General features: G+C 32.1%; 3 protein-coding genes across 3 annotated transcripts; all 3 read right to left on the reverse strand.

Annotated features, from left to right (window-relative positions):
* Positions 1–4,791: 4,791 nt before the first annotated feature.
* On the reverse strand, positions 4,792–9,742 carry LOC140862166 (uncharacterized). Its single transcript, XM_073265167.1, has 5 exons — positions 8,033–9,742; positions 6,158–6,308; positions 5,945–6,069; positions 5,196–5,713; positions 4,792–5,052 (listed from the first exon to the last, which is right to left on the reverse strand). The coding sequence occupies exons 2-5, from the start codon at positions 6,220–6,222 to the stop codon at positions 4,792–4,794; spliced, it is 969 nt and encodes a 322-aa protein (XP_073121268.1). The 5' UTR covers positions 6,223–6,308; positions 8,033–9,742.
* On the reverse strand, positions 8,673–9,410 carry LOC140862167 (uncharacterized). The gene has a single exon (XM_073265168.1). It carries the CDS (start codon positions 9,408–9,410, stop codon positions 8,673–8,675), a length of 738 nt encoding a protein of 245 aa, XP_073121269.1.
* Positions 9,743–10,435: 693 nt separating the features above from the next.
* Positions 10,436–12,499, reverse strand: LOC140865609 (uncharacterized). Its single transcript, XM_073270293.1, has 2 exons — positions 12,082–12,499; positions 10,436–10,864 (listed from the first exon to the last, which is right to left on the reverse strand). The coding sequence occupies exons 1-2, from the start codon at positions 12,442–12,444 to the stop codon at positions 10,556–10,558; spliced, it is 672 nt and encodes a 223-aa protein (XP_073126394.1). The 5' UTR covers positions 12,445–12,499; the 3' UTR covers positions 10,436–10,555.
* Between the last annotated feature and the right edge of the window lie 9,927 nt (positions 12,500–22,426).

A 22,426-nucleotide genomic window follows, 5' to 3' on the forward strand; every position in this document is an offset into this window, starting at 1 on the left:
AAAATAAATACTATTGAAGAATATAGACATAGTAACTTACATCTTCTGCCGTCTTCTGTATATCTGAATCAGTAGGTTCGCTATCAGACAACTTATATCTGATAAACCTTGAAGATTCATGCACTGCATCAAAACTTACTTCATTTTTTTCTACACTTTGATTTTCTTCTTCTTCATATTTTTCTCCCACCCTTGTCCTATCATTCAAACCAACTGGATAGATCCCGACAACCCATTCCCCTTGTCCATAATCCCCAGCTTCTGTCTCTTCTCTAATTCTTGTTCGGATCCTCTCAGATGTCCAATGTTGAATCAAAGGTGGCATACATGGTTCAGCAATGCCATGCCACTTCAGCCTATGGAAGTATATAATTTGCAACAACAACACACACCCACTAACATTCTTCACCTTTAAATTGGAATTATATTTTTTCACAGCTTTACAAAGCTTTTTTAGGACATAACTACACCAATCATACTTTGATATCTTATCAACTTCAACTAACGATTTTAAAGTACTAAGATCAATCAAACGATTTGATGTTGGAGTTAAAAATTATGACAAACTATAAATAACAAATAGTATTTTGAAATCATTTCCTCCATCTATCAACTTTGTGAGAAAAAGGTCCTTCAAAGAACTCAATGTTGAGTTGGAGTCAATATCATAGTCATTTTTTAGTTTTTCCAACAAACAAAGAGTAGTTTCATCACATACCAACTTTAACTCATTCCCATCATTTCTTGGCAGTAGAAACACATCCCTGACATCGTCTGAAGTTATGACAAAGCTTTTGTTGTTGTTAACTGTAAACATTTGACTAGCTCCATTGAAGTTTTTCACCAACCATCTCAACATCGTAGTTGGTACAGATGTAACACGCAGATGGAGCAAGCCACCAAAACCAATGCTTCTAACTGCCTGCTTTTGTTGTTCATTCAATTGTTCCACAAGTCTACACAGACCTTGTGGTCTACATTGGGTAACGAACCCTCTAACTTCACTACAAAAAATAAAATATATATGTATATATGAAATAACACCAAAATAAAATTTAATTGCATGTTACATTAACATCAAAAAAAAATTAGGACATGATGATTTGATCTAGACAGTCATTTGCAGCAGCATGGACAGATGCTTGCAAAGTTCAAGGATCAGTGATGAATTAAAGTTGGTGCATGCAATGAAGTGGATTCAATTCACAAAGCTTAACAGAATAACAATAAAAGGTCTAGGTATTATAGATGGACATGGCTCTGTCTGGTGACACATTGGCCAATACATAACTTTCTTGATAATATATACAATTAATTTATTAGGCTATCTAGGATTACTCCATTTCTTTTTTCTAAATTCGTACAATTAATTTATTAGGCTAATCACAAAAAGTTATCACATAAAAATTAATATTATTCACATAGGCTTTAATACGTTTCACATTAAAACCATTCCACAAATAATCATTAGAACCAACAAATTTCACAGGAAAGCCAATACATTTTGTCACATTAATTAGAACTAATACTTTACACAACACAAATAATATTTTTCATTGAAAATTTAATACTTTTGACATAAAACTAATAACAAAAACTAATTTTTTTCAACAAAGAAGTAACTCACATTAAAAACTTATAATTTTATCATAAAAACTAATACTTTTTAAAAAAAATTCTAATACTTTTGAAAAGAAAACAAATACTTTTTTTTATGTCAAATATACCAGCACGTTCAGAATCATATATGGAAGAAAGTTATAAGGGAAATCACAAAAAGTTATCACATAAAAATTAATATTATTCACATAAACTCTAATACTTTTCACATTAAAACCATTCCACAAATAATCATTAAAACCAACAAATTTCACAGGAAAGCCAATACATTTTGTCACATTAGCATACATTAATTAGAACTAATACTTTACACAACACAACTAATATTTTTCATTGAAAATTTAATACTTTTAACATAAAACTAATAACAAAAACTAATTTTTTTCAACAAAGAAGTAACTCACATTAAAAAATTATAATTTTATCATAAAAACTAATACTTTTTAAAAAAATTCTAATACTTTTGAAAAGAAAACAAATACTTTTTTATGTCGAATTAACACACTTAAAAAGAAAGAATTTTAACAGAAAGCACTAATACTTTTGATCACAAAAGTAACACATTTCACAGAAAAACTAATACAAAATTTTATAAGAAAAGACTAACCATATTTCCTTGTTCGTCTCTTTTTCTGCTTCAACATTGTAAATCTGTTTTTCTATATGTTTCTCCTTTCCCTTCTTAAATTTTTCAGCAGGATTCCCAGAAGTTCCCTCAATAATCTATGGGGAAATAGCCCTTTTCTTTCGAGCAGAAAAACTACACCTGACAAAGAATGCATTTTTCAAATTGTTTTCAGGATAACAGCAAACAATGTTTTTATCCAATTATTCAATTAACTGAAAAAGATACAAATTATTTATTCCAAATATCATCACAAAACATTTATCCATCCCAAAGAACTTGTTATTCATTTTCATCATGCATAGGGATCATGGCAATAGAAACATATCGCCATTCAAAAAATGAATTATGAGGATCCAATCTGCAGTAACTAATACTTTTCAAAAAAATTATAATACTTTTGAAAGGAAAACAAATACTTTTTTTGTCAAATTAGCACACTTTAGTAAAAAGAGTGTTTAACAGAAAAAACTAATACTTTTGATCACAAAAGTAACACATTTCACAAAAAAACTAATACGAAATTATATAAGAAAAGACTAACCATATTTCTTTGTTCGTCTCTTTTTCTGCTTCAACATTGTCAAGTTGTTCTTCTATATGTTTCTCCTTTCCCTTCTTAATTTTTTCAGCAGGCTTGCCAGAATTTTCGTCAATAATCTACAGGGAAATAGCCCTCTGCTTTTGAGCTTTCTTTTTCTCTCTCATACTTGCAGCAGCCTAGGAAATTTTCAATCATTTTTAACAGTAAAAAAAAGAATAATAATAATGACCAGCCAAAAAGAATAGAGGATTTAAAGTATCTGACTATGGCATATCTAAACACTAGGAAGTGCTACTACCTTCATAATCATAGAAGGAAATATAAAATTGAATATCGAAATTGATTTCTGAGTTCGCTAACACATTAAAAAATCAAATTTAAAATTCTAAACACTTCAACAAGATGTGAATATTTCAATGTAAAGAACTACTCCAAGAGTGGCATTGAACGAACCACTTCAATCTTTATGCTCAACATTGAGGACTGAATCACCAAAGGTGGGAGTATTTCATGGAGGTCAATGAACCCAGAACCAGTTGAAAACATCTTCACATAAGTCGGGTTCCACCAATCAAATGATAATCCGTACACGTAAAAGCAAGATTTATACGAGCTCCTACAGTGTATCTCACCCATTTATCCAATAATAATTAAGCTTACAAAAAGCTGTAGCATAAATGAAGACCCAAAATGAATCATGACCAAGGAACCCAAAATTGGGTCAAAACTGAAAAACAAAGCCGATATATTCACACACTGAGAGGCCCAAGGAACACAAAATTGGGCATTCGAGGCTGTAGAAGTTCTAAATAATTGAGGATTGATGTCATGAAAACACATACCTCGACTTTGAATCAGTGGATCTGAGAGGCTTTCGAGTCCCGAGTCCTCAATGCCGAATTTGAAAACTAAGAACCCTAATTTTGTACGAAAATTAGGGATGAAACTAGAAATCTTGCACGTGGAAGATTTAAACGTGATATTGAAGAAAAATTGAAATGGAAGAAAGATTAAGATGCGAGAGGAAAAGAATTGAGAACGAAGATTACCTTTCTTCTCTTCAAGCAAGGTGGCGGAATTCGGAAGTGACGCGGAAGTGAGAATCCCTAATATTCTGAAGATCCGAATAGACTTACGGGTTATTTGAATTATAAATGGACTGACCCGTTTCACGGATTAGATCCGTGAAACAGTTGCACAGGAGTGTTACTCAAATAATAAAAACGATAAACCCATATTAACAAAATTAGGCTGGCAATTTCTATCAAACCAAGATAACTTATCAAATCAACTCGAAATTTCGGTTCAATTCCATTTTTTTAAAAAAAATAAAAAATAAAAAATTAGTTTGTTTATTTATTTTGGTTTCTATATTTTTGTAAATATATAAGTCAAATAAAACAATTAGTTGTTAATTCGATAATCGACTTAGGTTTTTTATAATTTTGTTCAAAAAAGACTGAAAAGTGCTATGTAAGCTCTAGAAAACACTAACTTAAATCTTTTCTTTTTTTTTGTTTTAAAATTTGGCTAGCTAGTTAAATATGGTAGATTTCAACCTAGCATATAGGTAATATCCAATGATAGATTTAATGTCCCATGATTTGCCACGTCAACAATATATAATTAATTGCGACTATGTGTAAAAATACAAACCGTTGGATGCATGGATTGAATATTATCCATATGCTAGGATCTATCGTATGAACCCTTGATTGGCTAGAAACTCTTATGGAGACAACATTAAACCAAAGCTAACAATGAAGCCACCTATCCAACCTTAACGTATATATGACCTATAAACTCATTAATCCACACGAATTGCTATGATGTATCAGCAGAAGATCACCCGATCTTATCACAAAACAAGGGAGCCCTTGTCGCCTTCGTCTGATCTTCTCTCGATGCAGCATAGATTCACAAAGTTTATTATGAAGACGCGACGTGAACGTTAATTTACCCAAAACGAAATCATATGTCATGAAATGAGTCAAAGCAAGTACTAGCCAGAGAAGAAGGCTTTCAAATCATCTTCATCTTCCTCGAAATCATGTCGATGATTTGCAGGCTTCACCAGAGGCAGCAGAGGATTACCCATTACAAGTTTGCTCTTCTTGCAATTAGCCTTGAAACAAGCCTGCCTTAGTCTCTTGGTCTTGCCCTCTATTTCCATGTCCGGAATCTTCACCATTAACTTCATCTCCTCCTCCAGACGACTTACGGCCCGCTTCAGCTTCTCTTCTCCCTCATACTTCCCCAATTCCTGTCATATTTGACTTTAAGAGACTATATAGCCAACATGTAAGACGACGGATCTCTTAGACGATCCATCTGAGCCATGATAAAAGTATTACTTTTCATTGTAGATATGAATTGGATGGACTAGTACACAAATGGATATCTAACCTGTACATTCTTGATAAGTGTCTGTAGGCTGATGAGCTTCCTGTGTGGCCACCTTCTGATTCCCAAATCTCTGCACGTTTTCTTCAAAAGGGTCACCCCTACGTTCAGTTCTTTTGCTGCTTGTGTGATTGGCATGTAAAAAAACTTTGATATCGTGTCCCTACACAGTGTTTTCGAGCTCCCTAAGCTGTTTCTTGTCCCAAGTTTCATCTTTTTCTCCGCGGATTCGGCCTGATCACACTCTTTTTCAATTTCTCCATCGCTGTTTCTTGTCACAAGTTTCATCTTTTTCTCCACGGGTTCGGCTTGATCATACTCTGTTTTAATTTCTCCATCGCTGTTTCTTGTCACAAGTTTCATCTTTTTCTCCGCGGGTTCGGCCTGATCACATTCTGTTTTAATTTCTCCATCTATGTATTCTTTCCTTGGATCACTTGGCAGTAGTTGCTGCTCTTTCTGAGACTGATCAAATCCTGGTGTTTTCTGGTCGCAAACATCGAATGCACCTCCGATAAAGTCTACATTGTTTTGAGATAATATTAACTTGGCTCGTGATTATATTAAGAACATGATGATCATATTTTTTCATTTGATATTTGTGTTTGTATCTAATTCGGCGTTTGTAACATCTAAAAATAAAATGATTATTAATTTTTTATTAACAAATTTGTTAATAAAAAAATCCATAATCGTTTTAGAGGCTGCAAACAAGTATGAGTAGATGAAATTTGAAATAAAATGTATGTCACCTGGAACTGGAATTAGACTGCTGCTTGGGACAATATCCGAAGACGAAGCAAAAGGGTCCATTAAAGTGTATGAATCAACCTCATTTTCAAAGATGCCCAAGTACTGTAAATTCCAAGCAGAGAAGCTACAATATACCAACTGTGAATTTTCAATTAAAAAAAAAAGGTGTATATCATATTCTATTATATTATAAAAATAATATATACAATCACCTGGAATTATCAAATGAAGTTGGAAAGTGACAGCAAATGTCTTCATATTCTTTGTCGGTGGCCATATTTATTTACAGACTGAAGCTGAGGAATTCGGCCGGAGTTTTGTGGATATAATATATATATATATGTGCAGTGGAAGACGAAGAGACTGCAGGAAAATAAATTATTAATTAATTAAAGGGTTAAAAGTAATTATGATGAATTAGTGCATGGGAGGTCGTGCGCCGTCGCATGGTTAAAACGTCAACTTGTAAACTACACATAATTAGCAATTGTTGCATGCATTGATATGTACAGGCACATCTGAATACATATCACTTCGTTAGTAATTGATTGTTGAATATATATATATATATATATATATATATATATATATATGATTAGGGGTATTTAACTTAAATCTTTCCTATGATTATGGGTATTTAACTAATTTAATTAGATTTAAGATAGCTTCAAAAAACAAAAAGAAGAAAGATTTAAGATTAAGATCGGATTGAGCTGGTATGCAAGGGGAAATTCGTTTTTTGTTAAATATAAATCGTTGTGAGAGGGTGGATTTTATGATACGGGATTCAATCCGATTGAAATACTTTTCATTACATTCGTTCGTTTCGCATATAGAGATAGAGATAAATAAGAGACGCTTCTAAAATTAAATGAATACAATGCAATGATTATGTAATTTTCACCATAGACCTGAAAACAAAAAATTCCATTAAAAAACTTCTTCATTTAAAAAAAATAATAATTAAACGGCCACATTGTTAAAGTAAAGAGAGAGATTGAATCGAATGAATTCATCTTCATTACCAGAAATATAATTTACAATATGTATTTATACAAAGCATTTCTAACTGCTAAACCGTAATAAGAAAGAATAAGTCGCATTTCTACACTAACACTTATGCTAATACTTTGACTACTACTATAACCAACACACACCCCTCAAGGTTGGTGTAAGTTTCGAACACCAAGCTTGCCAAGTAAGAAGGAATGTTGTTGTTGCTCTTGGTGTAAATTTATGGGCTTTAGGAAGAGTGGTGGCATAGCATAGACAACCAAAAGTTTTGAGATGGCCATAGGTTGGGAGTTTATGAAACAGTAGTTCAAATGGAGTTTTGTTATCAAGAATGGGGCTGGAAGTACGCTTAATTAAATAAACAGAAGTGAGAACACAATCACCCCAATATTTAAGTGGAAGTGAAGCTTGAAAACACAATGATCGTGCAATGTTGAGAATATGTCGATGTTTTCGCTCAACTACCCCATTTTGTTGAGGTGTATAAGAACAAGAACTTTGGTAAATAACCCCAAGAGAAGAAAAGAAAACACTGCATCCAGTTTTAAAAAAATCTGCAGCGTTATCGGTGCGAACCACTTTGATTAACTGGGAAAATTGGGTCTGAATCATGATGAAAAATTTCCGAAAAATCCCCAGCACATCCAATTTGGAATGTAACAAATAAACTCATGTTCCTCTAGAATAATCATCCACTATAGTTAAGAAATATCTTTCACCATTATAGGTAGGGGTATTGAATGGACCCCAAATGTCTACATGTATTAGATCAAAAGGTGAAGCAGATTTAGACATGATGTGTTTAGGAAAACTCAAACGAGTTTGTTTGGATTGCGGACAAATATAACAATGAGTTAACATTGGTTTAGTATTTAAAAAAGGAAGTAAGCTCATTCTAGATAGAGACATATGATCCAAACGTCGATGCCACACATCATCGCTAATAGAATTAGAACCAACTAAATCATGCTGCAAATTTAAAGTATAACAATGAACGACAGAAGAAGAAAATGAAGGTATTGAGATAGGCTTGACTTTCTGAAAAGATGCAACATCAAGATAATATAGACCACCTCGTTCTTTACCAATCCTCATTGTCTTCCCAGTCATGAGGTCCTGAAACAAACAAAAATGAGGGTGAAAGGTGACAGAACATCGAAAAGATTGAGTGAACTTTGACACAGACAACAAATTAAATTGAAAGTTTGAAACACAAAGAACATTAGAAAGGATCAGGTTGTCGAAAAGTGATACATCTCCTATCTTATCATTCCACCATTAGGTACTCTTACAGACCCATTGGAGTCACCTATAGATTTAAAATTTTGCAGCAATGAGTGATCCCCTGTCATATGGGCATTTGCTCCAGTATCTATGATCCAATCCGCTACACCGTAACCAGAAACCATACCTGCCATATTGACCATTGGTTCACTCGGAGATTGTACACCAGTTGTTCCCAACAACTTCAAGATCTCAGCGTACTGAGCTTGTGTAAATACTTGAGTCTTGCTTTCAGGTTGTGAACTTTATCAGCACTTCCTTCAACTGCATGAGCATCCGCGGTCACTTTATCTTGTGTGGAAAAGTTAATTCCTCGACGCCAGTAATCATTCTTATTCTGTTGTTTGTGATATTTGTGACCAGGAGGATATCCCACAATTTTATAGCAATATGATTTAGTGTGTCCTGGCCAATTACAGTGGTCACACCTTAACTGATCCTTTTTTTAGGAGCAGGCTTGTTTTGCTTAGAATAAAAGATGGATGTAGGAGGATCCACAGCCGACAACAATATGTGAGACTCCTCTTGCGAGATAATAGAAAAAGCATGTCCAATACTAGGCAATGGATCCATAATTAGAATCTGACTTCGTATGTAAATGTAGCTCTCATTCAAACCCAATAAGAACTGCAACAACCTATGTTGCTGATCATGTTCAATATACTTCCGAGCAGTATCACATTCACACGATGGCAGGGTGACTAAAGATGCATATTTATCCCAAAGCTGTTTTAACTTGCAATAATAAACCGAAATGGTGTCATTACCCTGACTCATCCGACCAATATCTCTATGGATAGAAAAAATTCGTGAGCCATTAATTTTGTCAAACTGTTTTTTGAGATCACTCCAAACAACATGAGCTTCAGTAGCATATACTATTCCCCCAAAAATTTCCTTTGATACGGAGTTCATAATCCAGGACAAAACCAAGGCATTCACTCTCTCCCATTGAGAAACAGTAGCCGCACCAGCATGAGGTCTCTTATTTGTACCATCAATCAAGGATATTTTGTTTTTCGCACGAAGTGCGATCAACATTGCTCTGCTCCATATGCCATAATTTTCAACTCCAGTCAATCGATCAGTGATGAGATTCATACCTGGTGTATCTGATGGATGTATGAATAGCGGATCATTGAAATTCAAGTTTCCAGAATTCGCCATGGGTTAATCACCCAAATCGAGATCTGTTTGAATCACAGAAGAAGTGGAAACAAATCGCTAGAAATCGCAGCGAAGAACTTCGCAAAATCAGTGGCGAAGAAAGAAAAACCCAAAGTCACATAGATAGATCGATGGCTCTGATACCATGTAAAAGGAAAGAGAGAGAGATTGAATCGAATGAATTCATCTTCATTACCAGAAATGCAAGTTACAATAAGAAAAAAAATAACTCAGCATTTCTACACTAACACTTATACTAATACTTTGACTACTACTATAACCAACACACATTATTGAAATAAATTCATCTAGTAAATGCATCGAAATAATCGCTGTATATTGTTTCTTGTTGTCGCTCGCCACATAACTCAATATACTTTATAACATGAAAGTGTGTTTACAGATGTTTTTATGAATAATATTAAAAGCGAGATATTTGTAAATTTCGGTTTGATTGATTTTGACTGAAATGTGGCGTATTATCTAAAATACTCAATTTAATAGCAGACTATTTTTTTAAAGAAGAGTTCAAATAATTAATTAAATATAATATTATGTTAGGAAGTTTGGAAACTAGTAAAGATACACTCTTGAGAAAAAAGAGTTTAATAAAATATAAATACTATTATTCCATATGCAAATTTCTACAATTTATGTGTCAATATGCTATCAATATCACTTTTCTTATTTATTGCATCTTAACGACCATTTACTCGTATCCAATGATGAAATCATTGTCATTCCGGAGTAACTGTATTCATAAATGGTTTTTCATGTGTAATAACTGTATTAGTAAATGTTTTGATAAAATTCAACCTTATAATGTAATATTAAGACAGTGTCCATACATATATGAATCCTAAATTTTGATGCGACGTTCTTATATGAGTTTTTTACTTTTTCATATTATGTTTAGAGGCCATTTTACACACAAAAATGCATATATATCCCCCCAAAGAGGTAGAAATTGGTTATAACAAAAAGGATGCTCTGGCCACTGCAGGAGATCATTACAAAACTTCATCTGGTCTAGAAGAAATAAAAAGCATTAATTTTCATGTTCTCCAAGAACACAGATATTTAGAGAAGTTGATTAATAATTTTGATGCAAATAGATAGGATACAAGTACTAGTCCATCTCTTTTTCACTTTCTGCCTCTGCCTCGGTTGCCATGGCCACGGCCACGGCCTCGACCAAAACCACCACCTTTTCCACGCAGAGCCTTGTTCACGTCGTGTTTTATTTGCATGTTCTCTGGTAAGGGAAGTATTCGGTCTACACACTTCCTGAAGCTGAAATCATCGACAGATTCATCGTCCCTGATGAGGAAGAAGCAGCGGCTTTTAAACTGTGGATGAAATCGGACCTGAAAACCTTTAACACCGCATCCTATCTTTCTCTCTGCTTCCATATGACCTTTTTTGAGCAACTCTAACACCATGACGTGCTCATACTGAAACAACCAAGCAAAGCTCATGAAGACGATAACACATGGAAAATGCCACTCAACATGAAATGAAGGGTCATGGAAATTTATCAAAAGCTTGAATTTCAAATATCATCAACCCAACTATGTTTCTGATAATTAAATTGGTCTAAGATAATGGAGCTTTGTATTTCAAAATTAAAATAAACAAGAGTAACCTACTGATGAATATCAGAGCACTGAAGCAAATGAAATTCAGAGTTTCCAGCTATACTAAATTTTATTGATGAAAAGATCAATCAACCTTTAAAAGTCTCCAGATAGGCAGCAATATTAAACCCGACAATGAGAACTCTGCCTCTTAAGAAATTGTTTGCAACCATCTAAGATGATATGGCAATTGGACAACGTTTCAACCCAAAAGAATTTTAAATACGACCTATTTTTTAGGGAAAAAAACATGAAAAAGAGAAAAGAAAAGAGATAACAAGCTGAATTCTTGCAATATGGTTGAATAAAATCCCAATGGCAGCTTATCGGAATTTCAAAGAGAAATATAATACACATGACAATTCTCAAACACACATTGACCCCAGTAGTTCCCAAAGATTTTCTATGACGATAAACATTTCCCAAGAATATACAATCAAATCCATCAAACTTTCTGCTACATACAATCATGGTAACATCATTCCATTATGTTCGTGCCATCAAACTTTCTGCTACATACAATCATGGTAACATCATTCCATTATGTTCGTGCAACCTACAGATCAACAAATGCGACTCCATCAAACTTTCTGCAAAAATCAATCACAGTTATATCATTCCATTCTATATCATGCAAACCTAAAGATCATTCCTACTCTAGGCCATCCAACATGCGAAACCTCTTCAGAATGCATATCACTGTTAAACTGTAACAAAAGAGGAAGCATCAAATCAGATCAAGACTTTAAAAAAAAAACTCTACAACATCTGAAGAAGATTAGTATGAGATAGAAGTAGACTAAAAATATTCAAATCCAAGCAAAAACTAATCTTTCAACATCTACAAAGGAAATCGCCACAGCCTCTACTCTTAAATATAAAACCTCAGATAAGATAATCATTTACCACCAACAGAAAATCCCGCTATTTATACAAACATAATTTACCAGTAAAAAAGGATGGAAACCTATGAACCAGACAAAAAAGTAAAGAAATACATCGGAATACAGTAAAAAATCCAAACTTTAATTTACCTTATTTAAATCAATGTTAGCAGGCCAGGTGTGGAGAAGCTTATAGAAATAATCAAACATCTCCACAGAAGACTTAAAAGTTTTCATACCCACGCTGGCTCCAGCGGTTTCCTCCTCCCCTTCTTCCTTCTTCTGCTCTTCCACTTCCTCCTCTACAACTGCTAAACCCTCTTCTTGTTCTTCTACAGAACGCTTCTCAGATTCGTCTTTGATCCTCTTCTTCTCTCCGTTTGGCTCAGCGCCCTCATCCTCCTCCCTGGCGCGCTTCGAGCCGCCGTTTCCCGGATCAGATTCAGCTGCAATTTCTGCTTGAGGCTCGATTTCACTGTTCAGCGGAGCCGCTGGAGCTGATTCGTCCGCCATGAGTGAGCTTGAGAGTGGCGGGATAAACCCTAACTTTAAAGCCCTAAATTCTCAATCGATCTATTGTTTAGCCCGACCCGGCAGTGTAGTAGACTTCGGAGTTAACCCTTCAGCACTTGAGTCCAAAGTAGTAAATGGGCTAGAAATCCCAGCCCATTTCCAACATTTTTGAAGCCCATTGAGTTTATTTATTTTTTTATTATATACAAAAGCCCATTGAGTTTATGGTTGGGAATTGGGATATATAGAAAGAAAAAAAAAAAAAGATAGAGAGGGAGAGAGAGAATTCTTCATTCGTGGCATTAATTTTAATAATGACCCACCAAACATACTCAATTATTTAATCTCCACAGTGGAAAAAAAAAACATGATAAAAAAAAAATAATAATAAATAAATAAATAAATCGATAAAGCACATAGATTTCTTATTCAGTTATTTGATGAATATTTTACGACTCTTCATCCTTCCGGGAAAAAAATCGATTCGAGAAAAGTAAATAATTCGATTATGTTCAATTCCATATTATGTATTGAGGTTCAAATGTTTTATGAACATACTAATTTGGAATTGAGATACTCCATTCAATGGATAAATAAGATAAAATGAATAGTACTAGTGGAAATGTGGATGCAAAAAAAAAAAAATTAAATTAAACTGTGTAAATATTTTATAAAGTTTCGAAGTTAAATATCTATATGGGAAAATTATATTTTTTGTCATGTCATCGGTTAATTCACGTTCTAATTATTAGTCCATTAAATTGTATTTTTTTTAACTTTTAATTTGTTTTTTCATCACAATGCTCACGTAATCCACTAACTGAGTGATTTGTTTATTAGGAAGTTCACCAATTTTTGGAGGATAAAGGAATGAAAAAAATCAATAAAATAAAAACAAAAAACAAAAGGAATGTAAAGGATATCAGATATCTTGCATAGAGGTGCGAGAAATATATAATATTTTTTTTAAAAAAATGGAAGAAGAGAATGGGAGATTGAATGAAGGGAAGTTTGAATAGAGTCGTGCCCAATCTAAAGAAGTAACAAAGGAAAAGCATAAAGTGCAACAACTTAGCACAAGAAACCAAGACTCTCATTTTTGGTGCATAGACAGAAGAGCTTCAAATCCCTAAAGTGAGTTTTCGGTTAAAGCAAATTCTTTGTATTTTAAATTAGAAACACATCAATTACCATCCAAATATTTTTGTTTCCAATCATGTTTAATCTTTCATTTAATTCTAAAATAACATGTCTATTGAAAGAATTATCTACTGGTTCTTTGAACATAATCCATAATTGATAGTTATACTTAGTTATATTTGAAAATTTTAGAGACAGTTACATTTTGGTCCAGTGCCATAATTGATAGTTTCATTTTTTGTTATGGTAACTATCGGTGAATTCACATTCTTCGTCTACTAAGTTGACATCTTTCCATCAATTTTAGTTATGTTTTTACCGGAGTGCTGAGATGTCAGTCGCTTTGTTAGTATTTTCTGGCAATACACTATTATTTTTTGATGTAACATTCTGATAAAAAGATACTAAAATCGAGGAAAATACAATTCTAAGTATTTTTAAAAATAAATACTTTGTCTAAATATTTTGTGACATACATTAGACACATAAATCCCTCAAACTTTTTCAAAGACAGTGTGAAATTTTAAGCAAAATGGATAACATTATTCTAAAACATCATATCCACTCATTCTTAAAAGAATGTTGGTCCAAAAGGCAAAGAATAGTGATATTTTTAGGGAACCAATGCAAAGATTCTTAGCTTCTCTTGAGTTACTTTTTGTTCAAACCTGTCAGATTCTTCTAACACAGCCTTAAAATTCCTTATTTCACAGGCTTGATTATATATATGATTGAGCCTCTAAATCCAACTTCTCTAATTGTTTTGTGCAACTTTAATTAAAGCTTTTTTTTTTTATCACTTTAACCCCACAAATCCCACAAGGGATAAAATACAAATGACACATTTTGAACATATCATACGACTCATTTCCACAAGTAAACAATACAATATATATATTCTTGCAAGAGCTTTCAATATCATTCTGTCCCTGTTAAAAATATCATGAGCTTCTTAACTCACAGGATCATCATTCTTCTAGTATGTTTCCTCGGGTTCTTGTCGACTCAACCGGAGAGCGTCTCAGGGTTCAGAAACTTTGATCTTGCTCTGAGATTGAGCCTGAGACATCCGCGTATTCTGGCTCGGAAGGTTTTCCAAGACTTGAACGTGCCACTAGACGTCGCGCCTTCGCCTGCCATGGGATTTGATCCCGATCAATCGGACAAGAGAAGAGTTCGACGAGGATCAGATCCTATTCACAACAGATGCTGAGGTACATTATGCTTCGAATATTGTGGCCAAGATATCTCTCGAAGCCTATGTATGACGAATGAAAAAGGTCGCGGATGAGGATGAGTTTTTTCGCGAATTCTTGAGTTTCGGAGAGAGGTGGTTTCTATTTCTATTGTTTTATTTGTTTAAAATCAGTGGCATTTCGTCCAGGAAGAGCAGGGAACAGCTAGCATAGATTATAGATATGATAAGATACCATGAATTTGAGTGTTAGTTGGAATGTTCGGACTTATAATTGGTATCCGCTCACGAAAAAGTAGTTTTTTTGGTCTGATTTATGTCCATGTTTGCTGATATGTTGTTGATATTATCTTTACAATTTGGAGGAACAAGTGCAGACAAATCAAGCCTCTTATTTTAGTAAATTAAAATAGTATTTAATCTGAATTTGAAATTATCGTGTTCGAATTCGGAGGATATGTTTCAAGAAAAGCTTGCAAATTTTATTTATTAAATTTTGCATTTTTTTTACGAAAACTAAATTTTGCATTTTTTGTCTTGCTATTCATCTATTTGCAATTTTAATAAACTATATTCGAATTTCGTTTGTTATTTTTTCAAAAAAAATAGTTTTTTTTCGATGTGATATAATGCCGATGAAATCCAATAAAATTTGCCCACGAAATTATATATTATTATTTATTTATTTATGATTTAGCTAAATTCAAACGTGATTCAAGTCAAATCGGAAACAATTTATCTTTCAATTTTCCAATTGTCTCAATGAATTCATGAAACTAGTTCAGTGAATATTAATAATTTTATTCGTCTCAAATTTAATATTCTTTCACCTATAATTGCAAATCCGCAAAAATTAATTAAAAAAACAAGATTAATATTCAATCTAAGTATAGCAAAAAAATATAGAGTTCGAGATTTAAAGTATGTAACATAGAGATTTTGTAATAGCTTGGAAAGTTTATTTCATCTCCATAAGTAGAAATAAAATCTCCACATATGAATATCGAAGTTAGGAAAAGGTAGTGAAACTTTCGACTTGCAAAATTGGATAATGAAGTTCTAAGTAGTAAAAAATAAGTCATAATATATATATTAGCAATATTTTTCGAGCTCAAGCTCGAATATGAAATTCATTACTCGATCGAGCTCGAGTTCGAGCTCGAATTGACAAAATAGACAGGGGCGGCCCTGCGCTAGGGCGGGCAGGGCGCATGCCAAGGGTGGGGCCCAAAATTTTAAAAAAATTATTATAAATGTATATTATAAATATTATGTATTAATGTACTTCAATTAATTTTTATTACATTATAATAGCTATTAAAAAATCGAAGAATATTTATACATCATCAACAACAAAGCTATCACCCAAATTAATATGTTCAATTGTCGCTTTGTTCATCACCTCTCAATTTGATGTTGTTTGTCGTCGACCATCACTTTTCACGTTCTTAATTGGCATTGATTTTTATAGCTTGATGTTCGACCAATTTTCTCTTGACCTCTATGTGCGTTAAAATTTGACTTATGAATCGTTCAATTTATTTTTAATTTAATGTTATATTTTAATATTTATAGTTAATTTCATGTCGTGGTTGAAAATTATGGATTGAAGTTACAAATTTCAAAACTTAATTTTAAAAATTGGGACTTTTATTTAATTTATCTTTAATGACTAAATTAACTGCTTTTAAATTAAATTAGCACTTAAATTGTGAGTTTTGATAGTTCAATGTGATTGTTTTTTCGGGATCATAATTATATTCACAAAATATGATGATAATTTCGTATAGCTCGATTATATTTGATTTTTTAAATGAAATTTGATATTTATATTTTATTTTGTGTTATCTACACTTAAATTAATGTGTAGAATGAAGTGCAAATTTATTTACAAATAGAGTACAAATAACAAAAAATGGAGTGTAAATATCAATTTTTTTTTAAAATTAATGTAAGAAACTCTTCCTATAATCTTCGCCCCGGGCCTCAATTTTCTTTGGACCGCCCTGAAAATAGAGTCTAGCTCGAACTTGAGTAGTATGATACTCGAGCTCGAGCTCAACTATATTGCACCTTTGATTCTGGAGTATAATCTTAACCTTATGAAAAAAAGAGTAATAAAAATATAAAATAAACTAGCTGCATGTGGACTAATTTTAACAAATTAGATAATTAAAATTAATTTAATTTAGATCAACTCACGAAACCAATTTTACTATCTTTCGTTTGAATTTTAATATGATAGAGAATTCAATATTGGGTTCAATTATTATATTGTAATGGGCTCGGCTAAGGCCGGCCCATCCATGTGGTACAGTGAACAGAAATCCAATTAATATGGGTTTCGAATCGATTTGGGCAAGTCAGTCCACACTCCACAAGGAAAGAGCAATCCTTCTTCTTTTTTCTTTTTTCTTTTTTTTTTTTTCCTTTTTTTAGAATCCTAAATTTTTAAAGGATTAACATATATATAATTTATTGAGAAATTTAAAAAAATTGTAAATATAAAATAATATTTCATGCTTATAATGAATCAAACTCTACTAAAAATATTTTTGACATGAAAAATGTAAATTTCTCACTTTTTTCCAATTTTACTTGTGATAATTATTTTAAACAAATTTATTAATAATTTGTTTATTAAAGTTATACTCTCTTTAAAAATCATAAAATTATGGTATATCATGTATTGACTCCAGAAATTATTATTATATCAATACAATTATATAGATCTATATATGTTGGATTGGTCAATCTGATCCATATCTTCAATGAATTAATATGTTTGATATAAAAAGCAATACTGGTTTTTCATACGTTGGATCGGTTGAAGACATGTCTCATAAAATTGTCATGTCGTAAGACAATATCATAGGAGTTTTTGTATTATTATTATTATTTGCAAGTAAACATTATTAAAATATTTGGAGCATTTAATTTTTTATGTTCATATGCAATAATATAATCCCAAGAAGCGGAATCTTCGAAGATAATTTTTTTGTTTTTGTTTAAATTTTTTTTCCTGCATTCTTGGTAAATAATTGGTCCATTAGTCAAATAAAGGAGAGTTGAGAATTAATGAGAATATACCATATGGAACTTAAATCCAACCTGTACCTAGCTTGAATTTTAGATTACTTTATGCCAAACTTGATTCAACATTTCGACAATGTAAACCGACTTTTTTGAGAAATGGGCAAACAAATAATTTTTTTAAAAATGATATTAAAACATTTTCATTTACTCAAAAAATAATTTTTTTTAAAAAAACCATTTTCCTTTGAATGAGATATTGTTTAAAATATTATAAGTTTTAAGTATGAGGTCATTTTTCAAAATTTCTCCGTTCTAAATAGCCGCACGATCTCGAGTGATTATTTTTGAGAACTTCTTAGACCTTTTCTTTTTTAAATTTGACTTTTATCTTTTTTTAACAAATGCATAGTTCTAATTACGGAACAATTTCTAAAAACTGAAGTATATTTGATCGTATAATTTACATATTTTTTATTTTTATCATGTTGTCGTTTAATTTACAGTTTTACGCTATTAATTTATTTTTTTTCAATTTTACTTATTTTTTTTATAGATGTGCTGATGACGCTAGAAATTGGTGATCATGTGACTACATATATTAATAATGTGTTCGACACATTAGCAATCCGGTGAAAAACAAAACTAAAATTGAGGGAAAACAAGTGTAAGCTAGTGGAGTAAACTGTGGATTTCCTGATAAAATGATTCAAAATGAAAAAAAAAATATGTCAGCTAGAGATAAAAATGTAATTTATTTTTCCAAAAAATAAGAATATCATATATATCAAGATTCATTTTTTAAAAATCATATCATTACCAAGATTTTAGTCAAAAATATGTTAGGACATGAGATAATTTCGATCAAGTGTTTGATTGAAAAAATGTTTATTTATTTCGAAATAATATGAATTGAGCAGCTTGTCATGGCACGTAAATCAAAGTCCATTGCATTGACAAAGATAATTAAACTTGAAATATATTGTCTTTTGACTTTGGTTGTCTGCCACAGCTGATTAATTTAGATAAGTGAAACGACATATATAATATTTTAATTAAAACCTAAATTAAACATAGAAGGGATACAGTATTCAAAATCAAACTTATTTAGTTTATATCAAGTTCATATCGAAATTGAGCACAAATTAGTTCCTTAATTTTTTTTTATAATATTCGATTTAGATCGTTTACGGTAAACATATATATTGTTATTGTCAACTGTGAACACGCTTAAAAAAATGAGAAAAAAGATAGAAATTGTTGAAATGTTCAAGTGCACGATGATAATTTGTCTTATATATATATCTTTAGTATTATTCTTAAATTTGTAATTACATAAGATTAGCAATTTAAAACGAAATTAAACGACAATGATTAGACAGTTAAAAGTAGTACCGAACCATTCACCAAAAAATAATAATAAAAAAATAATAAAAGCATAAATAATTCAAAGTGCCAGAAGATTGACGGGGAACATGTGTATCTTCTTGCACTTGTTCCCAATTTCATCTGCACTAACATTGTACATCGCTTTAATCCAAATTAAGAGATCCTGAAACAAAAAGTCATAACCCTCGATTTCTTGATTTGCCATTTTTATAATTCCTTAAACTTTTTTGTAAAAAAAATAAAAAAATTCCGTGGATATTTCTGATTAAGATATACAAGATATATGGAACATTTGAGCTGCTATACGGTTCGAACGATTTGAGTTTCACAGTTACAAGTATCAGCTATGGATTTTGAGTTTTATCGTTACCATCAGTTATATATTTTGATATAGCGACAATTGTAATGACCGAGTACATTATATATAACAAAATGTATAAATCAATACATGTTTTCAATAGATACAATTATAATGGGAACGAAAGCGTGGGGTTTACAGTATATATCAAAATATTCAAATATACATTTTCAAACCTGGCCTAATTAAATCAAAGATTTGACCTTAAATATGCATATCCAGTTGCTCGATCCCTACAACAAACAAAACCCCGATCGATCATCGTTGATTCGCTTCGATCGAGCTTCCAACACGAAAACTTTCCATTTTTTCTTTGATTTATACATATTAACACGCTAGAAAATCGAGGGAAAGATGCAAAAACGAAATGAGATTTAAATCATAGTGACTTTATTGTCATCCTTTGACAAGATTCATTAGTGATATTCTTTTCTTTATCTTTGAACAAAATTTATGCTCAATTCGGATTTCGAGACATAGATAATATAGATATATATTGATCAAGAAGCTGAAGAATTATCACCGACCACCTCGGCGTCGCCCTCCCTACGGTGGAAGCTCCTGTGGCAACCGCAGGCGGCGCAGCCGAGTGCAGCGGCCGTCCCTTCTTGGCCTCCGGCCATGAACTCCCGGCAGCCGTCCACCGCGTATCCTCCGATGTTGGCCGCGTGGTTTTTCTGGCATTCCGCGTACCGGACCGGCGGCGTTCTTACAATCTGAGAGCCGGATGTCCTTTGAGATGGTTGCTTTCTGATCACTACTTGTCTCTTCTTCATTCTTGAAATCTCGCGACTTTCGACCGGAACCCTAATGAACCTCGAATGCCCTTCGCCGAAAAGTTGCCAAAAATGGGCGGGGGAGAGTTTCTTGATTTGGAGAAATGTTTCAAGAAAAAAACTAGTGTTGTTTGCCGATGAGATGATATTGAAGTGAAGAATAGCTTGACCTAGCCCTAGCCAAATTTTTGTATATGTGTATTTCTTTTTATAAAGTTTCCATATATTATCCCACTTTCATGAAAATATTTTAGAAAAATAAAATTGTGGGAGGCACTGTGGACTTATTTATTAATTAATTACGTGTACTACGGCCTAGCTATTTGGGTAGCCAATGGAGGCAATTAATTTATCAAATATTGTGGTGGGAAAATTTTTGTTTGCACTCTTGTAACTGTACGTTTTTTTTTATTTTGTTTCTTTTGTCTTTCAATTTATTAGCAGTTAGAACATTAATCCGTTTTCACCACAGTGCTGACTTGGCACGAGTGAAAATGATGCCGTGTCACGAAAAATTAATGATAATTAATGACGTGGCGTCAAATATTGTTGACTTACACAACAATTTGATAGCACTTAGGCGAGAAAAGATTAACATTGGGGAAACATGGATCATTTCAATCTATCTATATATGCATTATTTGATCATTTATCAATACTTTTGAGGTTCACTAAAAAAAACTTCATATTTATTGATAAATACCAAATATATGTCAAATTAGTGTCTGTATAGATAGGATCTAACTTATCGAAAAATAGTGTAATTGGTGTACGTAAACAGACTGAATTAGTCGATTATATGAAAAAAAAAAAAATTGTGAATGTTGTTGCATTACAAAAGTTTTTCACCTTACTTTCCTCTTTTTCCCCTTAATAACCCATAATATATATATGAATTTTATAATTCATACATATTTCATCTTCAATATTAAGAAAACACCATGTCCAAGGTTGTATCATGAATAGAAGATTCTAGTATAACATAATACTTTTTTAAAAAAAAATCATAAAATTATATGATTCAGTACGGTTAATTCGATGCTGAAACAAAAACGCGAAAATGATTGGCAGAAGGGCAGATAAACATAGAACCTCGTCATTTGGTATACCTAGCTAGTCTCTAAACCTGCCTAGATATCCTAGATGAATATTTCTCCATGAAACTGATTAGTGATCACATTAAATAATGATTAAGACTAAGAAGATAAGAGAAGGTGTTAGAAACTAGGGAATCTTGGTTAAGGTGGAAATGATCTTCCAACAGCATTGAAAAGATTGGGAATTTGTACATCAAATTAGCCTCTTAATTTGATGTGAAAGAATTGCTTTTAGAAATGGGTTTAAAGTGATTGATTTAGCTCTAATAACAAGATGGTATCTAATTCCACAATTTGTGGGTCTTAATGTTGCATAAAGACCACTTATTGGGAACATGCACCTTCATGTCGTGTCTTCAACCATTCTATAATTATTAATTATTAAGTAAGACAATAGGCAATGAAAATATGTTTAATTTAAGGAATTATGACTCCACTAATACTCGCAAGTTTTAATTTGATTTAAATGATCTTCCACAATATTTATAGTCTATCGACACCAATATTTTAATTTTGGGACAAAATACCATATTCGAAACTCAAAATATACTAGGGGTGGCAAATTTTACAAAAATCCCGACCCGTTCCGATTTCCAACCCGTTCCCGTCCCGAAATTTTCCCGATCCGAGTGTTCGGGATTTTTCCCGACCCGATCAATGTCGAGATCGGGATAGGAAACTCTTGCCGACGGGATTCCCGACCCGACCCGAATATAAAAATAATATTTTTAATAATATTTTTTAATTAAAAAATTAAATTTTTTTTTAATTTTATGTTTTAATATTAATGTTTTATAATTATATACCATATAATTTTTTTATATTTATCTTTTTTAATATTAACATTGAGTTATAATTTTTTATTTTGTTTTTTTTATTATTATGAATAATTATATGTTTTTTTATTAATCAAGTAGTTGTTTTAGTTTATTTGTAATGTACTAAAAAAATGTTTTAGTTTTTTAATGGTTATATATAAAGAAATTTTAATTTA

The sequence above is a fragment of the Henckelia pumila genome, chromosome 4, assembly GCF_033568475.1.
Source record: "Henckelia pumila isolate YLH828 chromosome 4, ASM3356847v2, whole genome shotgun sequence".
NCBI classification, from domain to species: domain Eukaryota; kingdom Viridiplantae; phylum Streptophyta; class Magnoliopsida; order Lamiales; family Gesneriaceae; genus Henckelia; species Henckelia pumila.

Coding starts and splice junctions, on each gene's coding strand:
- LOC140862166 (XM_073265167.1), bottom strand. CDS start 6,222: ATGGCCACCGACAAAGAATATGAAGACATTTGCTGTCACTTTCCAACT. Junction 6,070..6,157: donor ACTTCATTTGATAATTCCAG/GTGATTGTATAT, acceptor GGTATATTGTAG/CTTCTCTGCTTGGAATTTAC. Junction 5,053..5,195: donor CACTTATCAAGAATGTACAG/GTTAGATATCCA, acceptor CAAATATGACAG/GAATTGGGGAAGTATGAGGG.
- LOC140862167 (XM_073265168.1), bottom strand. CDS start 9,410: ATGGCGAATTCTGGAAACTTGAATTTCAATGATCCGCTATTCATACAT.
- LOC140865609 (XM_073270293.1), bottom strand. CDS start 12,444: ATGGCGGACGAATCAGCTCCAGCGGCTCCGCTGAACAGTGAAATCGAG. Junction 10,865..12,081: donor CTAACATTGATTTAAATAAG/GTAAATTAAAGT, acceptor TGGTTGTTTCAG/TATGAGCACGTCATGGTGTT.